This window comes from Argopecten irradians, chromosome 8, assembly GCF_041381155.1.
Source record: "Argopecten irradians isolate NY chromosome 8, Ai_NY, whole genome shotgun sequence".
In the NCBI taxonomy this organism is placed as follows: Eukaryota; Metazoa; Mollusca; class Bivalvia; order Pectinida; family Pectinidae; genus Argopecten; species Argopecten irradians.
In genome coordinates, this window is record NC_091141.1 from 3,565,276 (window position 1) to 3,582,161 (window position 16,886).

Genomic DNA, 16,886 nt, shown 5'->3' on the forward strand with positions numbered 1-16,886 from the left:
TTGAGACGGAGATTTTCGGGAATTATTACACGTATCCCCCACATCAAACGTCCGTCGTGTAACGATAGTTCCGTTTTACGGTTAGCATAGGCAGCTATGTCGGGGTCTGCCTTCACATCATTATTCCAACCGTTTAATGTCATTTCATAGACTTTCGACCCTACTGGGTCTCTCCTTGTACTTTGTCGCACTTCCTTGACCGATACCGGTAGTGTGTCAAATTGAGTCGTCATGAACACATAGTCGACATCCGGCTCGTCGGTTTCTCGTTCCTTCACGATCGGTAAGCGCGATAGACCGTCAGCGTTTCCATGACTTTTCGTACCTTTGAATTCAATCTTGTACTGAAAACCGGACAAATACAACGCGTATCGCTGAAGACGTGCGGCTGTCGTAGCAGGAATACCTTTCTGTGGGTGGAAAATAGACACCAGGGGTTGATGGTCCGTTATTAGTGTGAACTCACGATCGTAGAGATAGGCGTAGAACTTTTTCACACCCCATACAATTCCCAGAGCTTCCTTGTCTATTTGCGAGTAGTTTTTCTCAGCAGCAGTAAGGCTTCGCGAGGCATATGCTATTGGCTTTTCGTCGCCGATCTCGAGACGATGAGACAATACAGCACCGATACCAAACGGAGACGCGTCGCACGAGAGTACCACGGGTAATCGCGGGTCGTCATGCGTCAGAACTTCGTCCGATGTCATCATTTCCTTCACACGGTCGACGGCCTTCTGACATTCCTCGGTCCATTCCCATTCAGCATCCTTTTCCAGAAGTTTGTGTAGCGGGCTAAGTACGGTAGCAAGGTTTGGGAGAAACCTCGCATAATAGTTCACTAACCCTAACAGAGCTCGGAGCTCACTCACGGTTTTCGGAATCGGAGCGTTGACTACAGAGTTGACCTTGTCGTCGGTTTTTGTGAATACCGTCCTTGTCGATTACATGACCGCAGAATTCGATCTTGTCGAGCATAAACGCACATTTCTCCTTGTTTAGGCGTAGACCAAATTTATCTAGGCGCTGAAGCACGGTTTCGAGGTTTCGCATATGTTCTTCCTCCGTTTCGCCGGTTATAATCATATCATCGAGAATACGTTGGACACCACCTATCCCTTGAAGCACTTGGTCCATGGCACGTTGGCAAATGGCAGGTGCCGAGGCTATACCAAACACGAGCCTCTGATATTGGAAAAGGCCAAGATGGGTGTTTATAGTTAGGAATTTCCGATCCTCTGGTCTCACCTCCATTTGCAGGTACGCCTGCTTTAAGTCCAACTTTGTAAATTTCACACCTCCGGCTAACGAAGCGAATATGTCCTCAACTTTCGGTAACGGATACTGGTCCACGTCGAGTACCGGGTTGATTGTGACCTTGAAATCTCCACAAATTCTCACGGAATTGTCTTTCTTAGGGATTGGCACAATCGGTGTGGCCCATTCACTCGTTTCGACCTTCCTTAGGATACCAGCACCCATTAATCGTGTTATCTCAGTTTCAACTTTTGGTTTAATGGCGTATGCCACAGTTCTCGCCTTACAAAATTTCGGATTGGCCCCGGGGCGTACTTTGATCTGAGCGGTAATGTCCTTTAACGTACCCAACTCATCCTTGAACACGGCGGCATATATCAGTTTGAGACCTTGTACTGTCATGTTTTCACATTTCTCATGAAAGTTGAGTCGCCGAGCTTCCTTGATTGCCGTCCAATCAAGTGTCAACACATCGAGCCAGTTCCTTCCGAGTAATGGCGGACCTCTGCACTCCTCACTAACAACGTGTATCGGTAGCACTGCTTTTTGTCCGTTTAGGTTGACCTCCACCTTAATTTGACCTAGTGCCTTTATTTTCTCACCGACTAGAGTACGAAGTTTTAAATCTGTCGTTTCCAGTTTACAGTCACTGAAATGTCTCTTATAGACGGACACAGGAACGATGGTAACTGGAGAACCGGTGTCCAGTTCCATAGCGATTACTTTACCGTTCACTTCCGGTTTTACCCATATGACGTCACTGTCGAGGTTCTTTACCGTGAATGTTAAACTTCTAAGTAGACTGTCATCATCACTGTCATCGTGATCTAGAGAGTACACCTTCCCCTTTTTATTTCCAGAATTAGACTTCTTTTCTGTGTTTCGGCAGGCTCTCTGTATGTGTCCTTTTTCTTTACAAGCGTTGCACGAGTAGTCCTTGTAGAAACATTCCTCCGCACTATGATTTTTTCCGTTGCACCGAAAACATGGTTTCTGTGATTTCTTTTCATTCTTTAAGCCGCTTTGTTGAGTTTTTTTCTTCATTTTCTTGTTAGGGTTAACCTTGTTTATTTTGTTTACAATGTTTCCTGACTATTCCCTCTGAAGTTCCACAGCATCTCGGGATGCAGTTTCCATTGCAATTGCAATATCTAACGCGTTTTTATAGGTCAGATTATCTTCAGACAGCAGTTTCTTTTGTATATTGTCATTACGTAGACCACACACTAATCTGTCTCTCAAAGTTTCATCCAAAGACTGTCCAAACCCACAATGCTCACTTAATTTTCGTATGGCTGCATTGAATTCTCTGATCGACTCACCCGACTTCTGGTCTCTCTTGTGAAACCTAAAACGCTCGGCTATCTGTAGCGGTTGAGGGTTAAAATGTCCATTTAAGACGCCGACCAAATCTCCATACGATTTATCACCCGGTAAATCTGGTGCAACCAAGTCATGCAGGATGGAATACGGTTTCCCGCCAATAACACTCAACAACACCGGAACTTTTTTTCCATTTGGCACCTCATTTGCCTTAAAAAATTGTTCCAGACGTTCCTGATAACACTTCCACGACTCGACGGAATCGTCAAAGTTGTCGATTTTCCCCATGCGTCCAGCCATCCTCGTCGCCAGAATGTTATATCGTAGCTAAAACCCGTTTCTAGTAGCTTACAACACAACGTGACATCATCATGGAGGTTTCCATCTTGTATTCAGTTTATTACAATGCGCATGCTCAGACATACAAGCGTGTAGTGATACAGATTAACAGACTTACTAAAGTCCGAGTTATACAAATAACACTGTGTACCGTATTTACTACAGTAATTATGAATGGATTTTAAAGCAAATATTTGTCCTTAGAAATTACATTGATCTGTTTGTTTCCTTTCCATAAATGTCATTCCACTCTTCATATTCATGTCACATATTGTTGATTGTCATTAAGTTGATCTCTTTGCTCAAGTAGAGTATGTTCAGTTTTATACTCTTAATTCTTTATGTATGTTTTACATTTAATTTTGTTAATTTTATTAATAATTGTATGATGCTTTCAAATGGAATTATTGTAAAAAAAATGGTCACTTTTCATCTATCACTCATTGGAAAAATTGCTATCTGCAATTTTGTTTTGGGGGGCGGATGTTGTGTATATGGAATGAGTGAAGATGTTAAAAGTGATTATTTGGTTCTTGTCACTATTTGACCTACTGAAATAGTCCCATGCCGCAGTTAGCATTGTGACATTGGAACTCTTTTGTATAGGAGACTGAATAAAAGAAAACGGAGAAAGAGCAGAAGCTGTAGAGTCGAGTGTTTTGTGTGAGCATCATAAGTATTGAATTATAAATAATTCCCCGATCATACCTGACTAATTCCTCAAGTATTTAATAGATTATAATAATATTAATGATATGAAGGGCAATTCGGATAGTTGAAAGCAGTTTAAATTACGTTGGACTAGAATTAAATAAACAACAATACAATTTTTACAGTTTATGATGCTGCACAACCAAAAATATGAAGTGAACATTATTAAAACGCTCCTCAAACAGTGACCAGCTACATACATTGTTTATATGAAACCTAAGGCTGCCGCGGTAAACCGGTACCGCGATACAGTTCATCTGTACCGGTTTTTAACGATATATTTTCTTAGTATCATAATTTCATTAATTTGATATAATTAAAACATCCTGTCATTAAAACAAAACCAGCAAGTTGAATTTGTTTTCTTTTCCGATAATATGAAGCCATGTGGGTATCCTTTTCGTTTTCATTTGATTCCAATGTCGGTCAAATGTTTGTAACTAACGTGTATAATGTTCAAATGATTCAAACATTTGCATGACATTGAATATAAACGATATGACATTAGGCTAGTTTCTGAAATATTATAAAGCTGATTCACTCCATCAATCAACAATACCGGAATAATTTTCCAAACACATTTAAGGCCCGGTGAATATATGGCTGTAGGGAATTTGCCAGCTATTTCAGGCTTCATCGTCCGCAGCCATTTTCGAATTCCTACACGTGTCAAAACAACACTGCAAGCCGATCAGCCCTTTGAAGTTTAATCACGATCGTAAGCTGATTTTGCCAGGACAATTGTTTGTAAATTTGTTCATTATTTAGGTTCAAAAATGTAAATATTTGCAGATACTATTATATTTAGTTATTGCATTATTAGGTTGCGATCGTCTGTAACCTAGCTTTTTCACAAACAGACTCGTATTTTTTAAAACAAGAACCTCACATTTAAACATTTTTGTGTCTCAACAACACAGTTGAAATCGATGTAAAATACATAACATAGCACTGTATGTTTGTATAATATATACAAAATAGACACCACATATGTTAAGGTCAAAATATTGCAATACATATCACAATACAGCTGTTGTGTATCACAATATATCGTGGTACGCTTCTGCCGTATCGCGGCAGCCCTAAATTGAAACCCTTTATATAAAGACAAGGGTATCAAAGAATAACTACCGGGTATCTAAAGTGAATTTAAGTTCAGTAGACAACCCCGACCATGTACGGTATGTTTATATTGATGGAACAAACTCCATCTACCCCATGGCAGTATTATAACAAGATCTTGAGTTATTACGCTATGTTCCGAAAACGATCGATGCATTTCTCAAAAGCGCGTCAGCAAAAGATTCCGCGTCCTGACTAATACAGTTTAATCATAGTCTGTTCTGTACTTCGTGCTGCGATCAAAAACACACTCAGTAAGTAAAAGTATTCGTTACAAATCAGAGCAAAAAAATCGTGAAATCCCTTCTGAATATTAATTCTACTGACGAAGAAAATGTGTGGAAGCTCTGTGTGAAAACAAGTTGCTGATCCACAAACACACTCCGTGACTTTATGATTCGGATTCTGGTTTCCAAAGACCGTATAAAAATTCAAATTTACGAAAACCTACGCCATGTGCGGAACAACAAAAACAATAAATAGATAGTAAATATTGCCTAAGTACTCTACGTGTGGCTGCACATATAAATCATAGCATTACACCAAATTATGTGCGTTTTGGTTAGAACAAAAAACTGATAATAAGATAATAATTAATACTGTCTTGTACCAAGGACGTATCTAGTCCTCGCCTTACTCCCATAACATGAGAGTCGACTGGTCAGCCGGTTTTTTTTATCGGACGTTACTTTGCTGACTGTCGACTCTCATTTCCGAAGGCCTATTTCTTTGATGCAGCTTCCGACGTCAGATGAAGGCGGAATGAAAAGTGCAATAATATCATTATTTCTTGCTCTAACAGTGATAACGTTGACGTGTACTTACAGTTTATGTATTAATTATCCCATTTATCTAGGAAAACCATAACTTGGGGCCTCATAAAATAGTATTTTAGTAGATTAGATATGATGAATCCCTTCCGTAACATTTTGACCTAGTTTTAAATATGGCGGCTGGTTACTACAAAAAACGGAACGTTAATTCAAGCGGGCAGCGGGAAGTTTTGTCTGGGTCATGAAAGTTTACGTTAGGAGATGTAAATATTTGTTTTAGATGAATTTTACTGCTGATTTTGTCAAATTACTTGTTAATTTATGAAAAAGAGGAAGGTATTTGACATTGATGACGATCTAAATATGATTAAAACGTTTTATATTGTCACAATCCAAACTTTGAAAATGTTACCCTCAGCATCGGGTAAATGGCCTATCGGAAGTTAGAGGTTAGACACGACGTAATGTTCCAAAAGTGTCTCGTCGTGCTATACCTCTAACATTGTTGGAGTAGTCCTCGCCTGTACATAGTATCACAAAAGCAAACAGTAGTAAATTGTAACTACATAAGTTTTAACGATATGTCAAACACATGTAAATCGATATATATAAAACAAGTGCAAGTACATTTATATGTAATCAATGATTTTTAATTAGAAATGAATATAACATAAAAATATCACAGCTGCCAAACTATGTGCATGTAGTATTACTTTTTCGTTGTATGATACATGTATATATCCAATTCAAATCTCCCGCCATATCGCATTATCCGCTGTTGGTCACGGTTGATTGGGCTCCGTTTTGGAAGCATGTGTGCCCTTTTCCAAACATATGTGGTCTCCACATATTGAACCCCTCCATAGTCCTTGGTCCGTCATACACGCGATGTCCCGACAGCTAGGCACACACAGGCAGCATGGAAAAACCACTCCCAGCCCACACCACAAACACCAAAGGCCCATCATACGGGCCAGTCCTTTGTCCCAGGGGTAGTACCAACGTGGATCTGTCCCATTGTCACAGCAATGGGGCAGGCAGCAGAACGCTTGAGCGTGAATGTCACTGTCGACATACGATACATCGTCCCCCTCGGTCGGGAGGGGTTGTTGGGTTGTTACTCTGGAGCTATCGCCCATTTGTAGCCTCTCCTCATTGGCTGTAGTAATCACTTTCTATATAATACACCTGTAAATGTCTGATGTATTACAATCCATGATAGGGACGGTACATATCCTCAAGTCACATGATGAACCATTTCTAAGTAGCCACCTTACATTTGTAGTTTATATAGTGTGTCCTTCATTACCAGATTCACCCACTAATTTCACTTCACTAACCGGTTGTTTGTTTTGATCACGTGATCTGACCAGGTAACACTAATTTCAAAGGTAACACGATAGCGATCACAGTGTTGGCGAGGTTTTTACTAGGACAATTTATTTCCCCTCAAAGAACTTTTAGGATTTTTTAAAAATGAAATTAAAATAAAAATGCTTTAAAAAATGATTATCTTTAAAAAAAAAAGAAAAAAAATGAAAAAAACAATTGTGTAAAAAGTGATAGAAATTTAGTGTTTCTGTGACATAGAAAATATCTATATAATTTTAAATAACAAATTAAAATCATGAGTTAATGAAAGATATATGACATATATTTTGACTTACTAATGTGTCCATTGACTATTTGTAGAAGTTTTGCGGGCTAAAAACAATATCGGCAAAAATAATCCTTAACATTACATAGATGACAATAATGTGCATTATATAGCATTGTATAACAAAATGTGAATTGACAAGGAATACACCAGAGTATGGTTTGTTCCCAATCATGAAAGACATTGACAATGATTGAAAACTGAGTGAAGAAAAGTAAAACCAATGTTTGAAGCATTTGGATTTTCCCTCAATTTTTCAACTTCGCTAGCCAAGAGTACAGTAGTCTACGATACCGAACGGTAAACTACTGTACCCTTGGCTAGCGAAGTTGGCGATTTCTATGCTACAATATTGCCATTAATCTTAAGACAGAGGCCCACTACGTCACTAAAAAATAACTTCCGTCTTTATCGATGTTAGTTTGAGGCGTCATAATAATATAACTTGGAGTATATGGAAAAATCTTCAACAGAGTCTGCAAGTAATATTATCAGACACATGTTTCTCATATTAGTATCGTTAATTAGCATGATACAGTAATTTTAGGTAAATCAAAGATCTAAAAACTTTTTTCCGGCTAAAGTCGATTTTGACCTATTGTTATACATATGTACATATAATGGTGTCTGTAATAGAGAGAATTTTTTTGCCCTGGTTACAATCTAGATCTGGAAGATGAATATCATTTTACTTTAATCTGTATTTATTATCATGAGTTAAGAAAGAAATATGTAAAACCTTTTTATTGACGTAAACCATCTTCATGTATGTACAAGTTGATACAATTGTTATGTTGCGAAAATATCAGTGATCAACGCAAATCAGCAAAATTTATATTTGAGGCCATGACAAAAACTACCCCGCCTCCAATAATTTCAGTAAAGTAATTTTAGTATTGTATACTTAACCTGTAAGTTGTGCAGCCTTTATATAGTAAACTAATATTATTTGTGAACATTTTTTTTTAGATTATACGAAGTGACTGCATATAATATATCCATAATACAACTCTGATGGGTCCTTGCATGGGGTGTATTTTGACACATATATATCTCTTACAATTTTAATAAGTTGTAAACTTCGGGAAATAAAAGAATTGAATTGAATAACCTAACTAGTATTAAAATGTTGATAAACTCATAGAGAAACTGGGTTTTGGGCTTGCAAGTGCACTGACCGTGATGTTGGACGACGACTGACTTTCTGAATAGAAGAGCGCTGTGATTTCATGAGCTGTCGTATTGTTTTTAACGAAAAATTTTAAAGACTTTTCTTCTAAATCTTCAAACATTAAGGCAAGTACTAAACGTTGTTAAATTTAATTAACTTTACATTTGTGTTTCTTTTGACTTGATAAGACAAGTATTTGTTGAGAAAAACGGTTTTTACATAACAGTGACGAATCCTTATCTAAACAGCTGAACTGTTCGATTTCCCGCGAAAACCTGGTCGTATTCAATGTTTTCTGGGTTTTAGTCTACTTAACACCCATCATCTAGAGGAACCCCGAAAGATTTTAGCTGAGGTCTTAGGTCAAGGGGTCAAGGGGAAACGAAATACAAACACTCACCGACCGGGTAATCAACGAATATAAAAGACTTAAGCCAGTAAACAGGTCTACGTGCATCTTCATCACAACACGTAGAACCGTTTTACAACTGCGTGCAGACTATCTCTACAAGAAACGACAACGCATGTTTATCGATATCCAGCAGAAGTCGGTCACCATCGAACTCCACGTTGTAGACTACAGCTGTTCTCGGTACATTGTTTTAGGCCCTATATTCTGATGTCATGGCAGATAAACCGGGCTTCAAGTTGCAAAGTGGAAATGTGATGCCAGTGATTGGTTTAGGGACTTATGCGCCGAAACAGGTAATGTCGCGTGCTCAAAATCAAATCGTGGTAGATCCGTGTAAACCACGATGATCAATTTCAAGTGGCCATGTATCTAGGTCTATATCTGTAAAATGTAGGCTAACAGTGCTATGCCTGTATATAAATAGCGTGTATGTAACTGTCATGAGTTTAGGTCGTGATCACCCAGTTTTACAGTTCTTAGCACCTATGAAATGGACGGTATTGTGTAGTTTGCACGTGCACCATTAATATAAACTCAACTTATAAAGCCTAGGCTGTTTGATCCAATATATCCATAAGTTTAATTTTACTATTACATAATTTAATATTTTGTTTAAAATAAATATTATACAGCATTGTGACTGTGCTAATTTAAATTGGTAAAATGCTAAATGAGCTACAATGTATGATTTTAAAATACACAGTTTGTATATATCTAAAATGAAAACTTTTAACTGTGTAAATAGAAAAATGCACAACCAGATTCAGTGTATCCAGACCGTATTGTATGACCACGGACCTCCAAATACTAGCCATGAAGACTGTTTTAATTACTCCATTGCTCAAATCCATCATCCAGTAAACTGAAAAATAGCTATAGGTAGTATAGGGGGTATTATTTGCAGACATCCCCCCTAAGTCTGAAAATGTGTCAAAATGGGTGGGGGGGGGGTCTTATTTGTGGGATGTGTCTTATTTGCGGTCAAATACGGTATACATATATTATAATAAAAGAGCCCCTTAAGGTTCATGTAAAGGCTTTAAAAAGTGATATATTGCAAGCCTAAAACTCATTACTGTGCCGCAATTGAACAGAACTAATTTCATTAATTGTTGGTATATACCCTGGCTAACTGTCAGTCTTACTGCTGATATGTAATTTGTGAAGCTGCTTGTAAAATTCAGTAAAATATGAGAAAAATGTATATTTCTGGAGAAGACATAGAACTCGTGTGAATTGCATTGATGGCACCAAATAAGCATGTTATCGTGTTCAGTTGTGAATATGCCGGGTACTCCAACAGTTTGTTTGGCAAAATCGGACCAGCAAAAAGCGCAGGAGCCTATTGTAGTAAATGGAAATGGCTGCTATAAATTTCAGATCACAAATATCGCATATAAGAAGCCATCTCAATTGATACAAATGTTCTTATAGACACCATAAGGTACTCTGAACATGACAAGAAGACTCTTCACGAAAAAAATAGTTCAACCGATCTGTTTTGGGCGAAAAATGCAAATTTCCGGAAAGAGCCTCAAAGTCCATATTTTAACTATTTTTTTCGTAGATGGTCTTCTTGTCATGTTCAGAGTACATTATAGTGTATATAAGAGCACATGTATCAATTAAAATGTCTTTTTATATGCTATATTTGTGATCCGCCATTTAAAGCAGCCATTTGCATTTACAACAATAGGCTCCTGCGCTATTCGCTGGTCCGATTTTGCCAAACAAACTGTTGGAGTACCTGGCATATTCACAACTGAACACGATAGCATGCTTATTTGGTGCCATCAATGCAATTCACACGAGTTCTATGTCTTCTCCAGAAATATACATTTTTCTCTTATTTTACTTAAATTTACAAGCAGCTTCGTTCACAAATAAAATATCCACAGTAAGACTGACAGTTAGCCAGGGTACATACCAACAAGTAATGAAGTTAGTTTTGCTCAATTGCAGCACAGTAATGAGTTATAGGCTTGCAAAATATCACTGGTTAAAGCCTTTACATGAACCTTAAGTATGCAGTACTGGAGTGAAACGAAGGGAAGTAACTCTTGATGGATTGGAATATGGGTGCAGGCTCCAGTGTTTCTATATATGTATATAATGCATTGAGAGCTTGAAACCCAAATGAGGTAGTTACAAATTAATTAGGTACTGACAGTAAACGAGTTGATATATATACGATGGATCATTCAACCCCGATACCTCTGAACACTGTCACTAGATGAATGTTCTACTGACTGATCAAGCTACGTACATTGTACCTGGTCATAGATGATCGGCCGAGTCCACTTCCGCTACATTCCTCCCTCATTTTTCCAAGACTTAACCTTTGAAGACATACAAGACCCTTGCTTATGAGGATTATCTGCTGGATTTAAAGAATGAATTTTAAAGTTTCCTGGGAATGATCATATGTTTGGGTTGATCATTGTTGGTTTATTGTTATATATTTACATTTTCATTGCAGCTCCACTATGCAATCTTAACAAGAGCAGTTGGTATTTATCAGTCTATAAACTGCCATCCTCTTATTATGATATCATTATCATTGTGGCCAATGATTGTAACATATTAGGTTATATTTTTAAGTGCCTAAGCGGCCCTGTCATTGTTTTTGTTGTTCATAAGCGACTCCAGCGAAATGCAATAAATCAGTTTTTGACCGCCATTATTGAGAGAAAGTTGTTCTTCCAACATCACCTGGTGTCAGAAGTGGGATGGTGAAGATGTCCGAAGATGGCACTGTTCAAATGGCTGTTCCATCTTTAATTAATGATAAAGAATTCTTTGGTCATCATGCAAACTCTCTTGGGATTCCTTATGACATTGTTATCAAATGTAAACATAAACATTGAACGTCTTTCAGTGGGCATTCATATAGCGCGTTTCATGTAATTTGCCTCTGCCAGTTGGCATTCATGTTTGCTATGAATGCCAACTGAAAGATGTTCTATGCTGAAAGAACTTGCTGTATCTTTATGAACCACAAGTCTGAGAACACTAAGTACTTAGGTATATATCAATCTTATATGATGAAATTTCAACACTTTTCACTTTCTACCTCATTATATAGGGAGAAGACGAGGTGATCACTGCGGTTAAAGTAGGTGTACGGGCCGGGTACCGTCACCTCGACTGTGCTGCCATCTACAGGAACGAACGGGCAGTGGGTCACGCCATTAAGGAGCTCATTGTACAGGACACAATCAAGAGAGAAGACCTGTTTGTTACCAGCAAGGTTTGTCTTTGATAATCAGACATTGTAAGTAGTGCTAGAACGGTTAGTAAAAATGCCAACCGGTTAACCGGATCGGATTAACCGAACCGTAACCGGATAACCGTACAATTTTGTAGCTGTTTAAGTAACGTTTCAGTCGTACATCGATGCCATGAATTAGTCATACTTCGTCTGGATTCCATAACAATTGTTTATGTCTTTCAGGAAACACTCATTTAACACAAAGAATTATTACTTTGAATTAGATTTATTTTGTTTGCTTTTAATAAAACCATGACGGTGAATGGAAATCGGTGTAAACACTTACAATGTCAAAGTAGGCCTACTTCCTGCACATGGTTTCTTTTGCACACGGCACTTGCGCACATCACGCTCACTGGAACGTTTGCATAGAAGCCAAGTGACACCTATAAGCGTTTTAGTGACGACCCAGTTTCCGATAACAACACTGTTGTCGTAACACTTTTAATTTGATTACAAAATTGTGCTTCTGAAAGCATGTATACTTTATACTATTGGTGAAGACGATTGTTAGTACAGGAATTTCATTACTTTGGGGAGTATTTTTGCCGTACGAAATGTATATGGCGGTTATCGGATAGCTTAAATGCTAACCGGATACAAGCTGGAACCGAACCGTGAACCGGTTATCCGGTTACCCGTTCTAGCACTAATTGTAAGTTACAAAACGTACAGACTTGTCAGTATGGACACATATATTCTAACACTTTTGCTTCTTTAATACAATATTATATCATCATCAAATATTGCTGATGTCATGTACCGTTATTTTGGTAGAGTTATGGCCCGTTGGTTATTGAAAAACTGTAATGAAATCTTTGTGTTGCAATATTCATTTCTAAGCAATCAATGATAATGAAGTAAATGAGTACTGTAAATTGATTTTAGTTTGAATGCAGTAGTGTGGATTATAAAAACATGTTGACAAAAAAGGTTTCTGAATTCATTCACCCCTTGAGACACATTTAAACTCTTCCAATTAAAAGCCAGGAACAGTTGAATATGATTTTTCAGGGGTGGATGAGTTGATGCCATAATTGGTATACGTATTGTATCAAATATCTGAATACTGTGTAGCTAGCTTATATATATTCCATTTGCTAATTGACAACACACAATAGCCTAAAATTATAAATTCAAGTCACAATCTTTAAATTCAAATCATAACAATAGAAGAAGGTTTAAAGGCCCTAAGATGAGGACTAACAACACCAAACAGATGCAATATGTATAAAACGGTGGAGAGTCATTTCACTGTTTTGCCGTCTGGCACAATGATTGTCAACTACCATGTGGTATTGAGGACGATGGCGGGAAATATATATAAGACAACCCGTGTTATGAAAATTAACATTTTATTTTATTCTAATCACCTTTTGTCCGTCGTCATGCCTCGTCCGTCGTGTGTTCGTAAACAATTTACATTTTCGGCTTCTTCTCAAAAACTGCCGAAGCAATTTCAAATGAAACTTTGCAGAAACCTTCTAAGGCATAAGGCCAATCAAAATTGTGAATTATATAACCCCCACCGCCGAGGGGGCTGTGGGAGGGGCCAAAAGGGGTAAAATTGACTAAAATTTCAAAAATGTTCTTCTCCACTCAAAGATGTGGTAGAATCAAATACTCTTCATAGATTGAAAGGTCTGAATGCCCTCTACAAAAATTGTGAATTATATGACCCTGGGGTCTCATATTTCGCCTTGGGGGGGGGGTCAATTTACTATAGTTTATATAGGAAAAACACATTTATGAACGTTATTTGCTTATTTTTCATAGGAAATTATTCAAACTGAGTTAGAATTATTAGCCTGAGATGGCATTTTATCGTCATATCCATATTGGTCCTGGCCGACCCCCAGGGGCCAGGGGCCAGAGGGGTGGAGCCAAAAGGGGTAAAAATGGCTAAAACTTCAAAAATCTTCTTCTGAATTCACAGATTTGATAGAACCAGATACTCTTCATAGATTGGAAGGTCTTAAGGCCCTTTTCAAAAATTGTAAATTTCATGGCCCTGGATCTCAGATTTTCCCAAAAGGGGTAAAAAAGGCTAAAATTTCAAAAAGTTTGTTGTTTAACGTTGGCAAAGCAAACTGGAATTTTAAGCATAAGGTTCTGTAACATAATACACAGATAATAAAAAATAAAAATTCTAATATGAAGGCTTAACTTTAAATTTTATTCTAAATCGTAAATACTTTTTACAGATTTGAACCAACTTTGCTATGCTCTTTCTATATCAGCACACAGGTGACCGTCAAGGCCTCTTGGGCCTCTTGTTTTAATTAAATTGTTCAGAAGGTGATGATAAATGTAGTATTAACGGTATGTTGATAGCTTTTGCGACTCTACAAAATTATCGATCTCATTTTACATTCCCATTTTAAAAATTAAAAGCCGCTTCGGAAAAGTAGTGGGCCTTTAAAATTCTTATTGGCTAATTATTTTTTTTTTTTTTTAAATTTGAACAAACATGTATATGAGAATTTGTTCTATATGATATTGACCTCTAAACGTAGTTGAATAGTTGGCTAGTACAGTTTACCCTATCGGTATACATGTATGTTTTATTGTATTGTGTTCCTCTTAAGAACATGTCATTGCTATCATTTGCTGTGGATGGCATGTAATTGGCCTTCTAAACATACATTTTTGTCATTTGTTTTTTACTTTCAATTTATTTTCCCTGAAGCTATGGAACACGTGTCACAGACCCGACCTTGTGCGTTCTAGTCTAAAGAAGAGTTTATATGACCTTGGCCTCACCTATTTGGACCTTTATCTTATCCACTGGCCAATAGGGTTACAGGTAAATGTCTTCAACATTACAGGTAAATGTCTTCAACATTACAGGTCAATGTCTTCAACATTACAGGTCAATGTCTTCAACATTACAGGTAAATGTCTTCAACATTACACCTATAATGTGTTCAACATTATTCTTAATTCATTATAGACATGTTTAGATAATGCCTCAATTACATATATGATTGTGGAAATCTGCAGTATTGATACATATTTCTATGTAGTTTTTATACAGCCAAATTTATTCCCATTTTACTGAGTTCTTTAATTCATAAGTCTAATAAGTCGCATCCATAATCTTGAGTGTCTCGGTCAAGTGATCTGTGAGTGTTAGCTTAAATGGCTCACTTATTGCTAAAACAACCCTATTTTGGCCAAGTGAATTATCATATTGTCAGAAGCTGTTAGTGTTACTTCACTTCCCTTACTACATTGTATGTAACCTAGCTGGAGCTGTCAGTCTTTCCATATTTAAACACTATATATTTTCTTTTTACAGAAATATTGACAGGTTCTGATTAAAAATTTTATGACTAAAATGATTAAAGGTGATATCATAATTTGTTAGTTATACGCAAATTCCCATATTTACCTGAAGAAAAAACAATTTTTTACATAATAAGTGCATAATGTACCTGATACCTCTTATTGGATGTCAATGGTTAGCTGATGTCAGCTAATTCTGGCACATTACGTAACTGTTTACTTTATCTTGAAGTTATACTGATGTGATGAAATGACCTACCCGGTGTACAAAATGTAGGAATTGATAACAAAACTGATTAGAAATGGAATGTTTGAAACAGAGGCAATTAATACCTGCATGGATTTATTATTTTTGGTTATTATAGGAAGGAGGGGAATTTTTGCCAAAGGACGAAGATGGTACAGTGTTGTTTTCTGATGTAGATTTTGTAGAGACTTGGAAGGTATGGATCACTGTTTTTATACATTTGGTATGTTGATTTATAATTTTAGTTCCTTTTAAGCAGAAAACACTCTGACACTATAGTAATTGATTTTATTAAAACTTTAATTGATTGATTGATATAAAAATATGGATGTCTAAATTGAATGACACATCACATGGTTAGAAACAGTTACCATGGAAACATATACATGTAAATGGATGTTTTTTTTTTGGGTCAAATTTGAGATATTATCCAGTTAATCTGAAAACAGATGTGTAAGAGTTTTATAGGATGGTAAGAAGGTTAATTTACTCAGTTTCCGTGGCTGCCATGCTCTGAAAGGAGAGATAGCAGGAGGTATGAGTTAGCCATTGGTTTACAGTTTACATGGCTGCCATGGTTTGAAAGGAGAGATAGCAGGGGGTATGAGTTAGCCATTGGTTTACAGTTTTCGTGGCTGCAATGGTTTGAAAGGAGGGATAGCAGGGGGTATGAGTTAGCCATTGGTTTACAGTGTTCATGGCTGCCATGGTTTGAAAGGAGGGATAGCAGGGGGTATGAGTTAGCCATTGGTTTACAGTTTTCATGGCTGCCATGGTTTGAAAGGAGGGATAGCAGGGGGTATGAGTTAGCCATTGGTTTACAGTTTACATGGCTGCCATGGTTTGAAAGGAGGGATAGCAGGGGGTATGAGTTAGCCATTGGTTAACAGTTTTCGTGGCTGCCATGGTTTGAAAGGAGGGATAACAGGGGGTATGAGTTAGCCATTGGTTTACAGTTTTCATGGCTGCCATGGTTTGAAAGGAGAGATAGCAGGGGGTATGAGTTAGCCATTGGTTTACAGTTTACATGGCTGCCATGGTTTGAAAGGAGGGATAGCAGGGGGTATGAGTTAGCCATTGGTTTACAGTTTACATGGCTGCCATGGTTTGAAAGGAGAGATAGCAGGGGGTATGAGTTAGCCATTGGTTTACAGTTTTCATGGCTGCCATTGTTTGAAAGGAGAGATAGCAGGGGGTATGAGTTAGCCATTGGTTTACAGTTTACATGACTGCCATGGTTTGAAAGGAGAGATAGCAGGGGGTATGAGTTAGCCATTGGTTTACAGTTTTCATGGCTGCCATGGTTTGAAAGGAGGGA

General features: G+C 37.6%; 2 protein-coding genes across 3 annotated transcripts in view; one reads left to right on the top strand and one right to left on the bottom strand.

Annotated features, from left to right (window-relative positions):
• Positions 1–2,346: 2,346 nt before the first annotated feature.
• On the bottom strand, positions 2,347–2,877 carry LOC138328901 (uncharacterized). Its single transcript, XM_069275616.1, has one exon. The coding sequence runs from the start codon at positions 2,875–2,877 to the stop codon at positions 2,347–2,349; it is 531 nt and encodes a 176-aa protein (XP_069131717.1).
• A 5,822-nt stretch (positions 2,878–8,699) lies between these two features.
• Positions 8,700–16,886, top strand: part of LOC138329112 (1,5-anhydro-D-fructose reductase-like) — a 28,018-nt gene continuing 19,831 nt past the window's right edge. Inside the window, exons 1-4 of one of the 2 annotated variants that reach the window (XM_069275862.1) lie at positions 8,700–9,055; positions 11,848–12,012; positions 14,723–14,839; positions 15,687–15,764. In XM_069275862.1, coding sequence (XP_069131963.1) covers positions 8,975–9,055; positions 11,848–12,012; positions 14,723–14,839; positions 15,687–15,764 — 441 coding nt within the window. In that variant the 5' untranslated portion in view covers positions 8,700–8,974. Of the gene's footprint in view, positions 9,056–11,437; positions 11,613–11,847; positions 12,013–14,722; positions 14,840–15,686; positions 15,765–16,886 lie in introns of those variants that run through there. The other variant, XM_069275863.1, reaches the window with a different exon arrangement.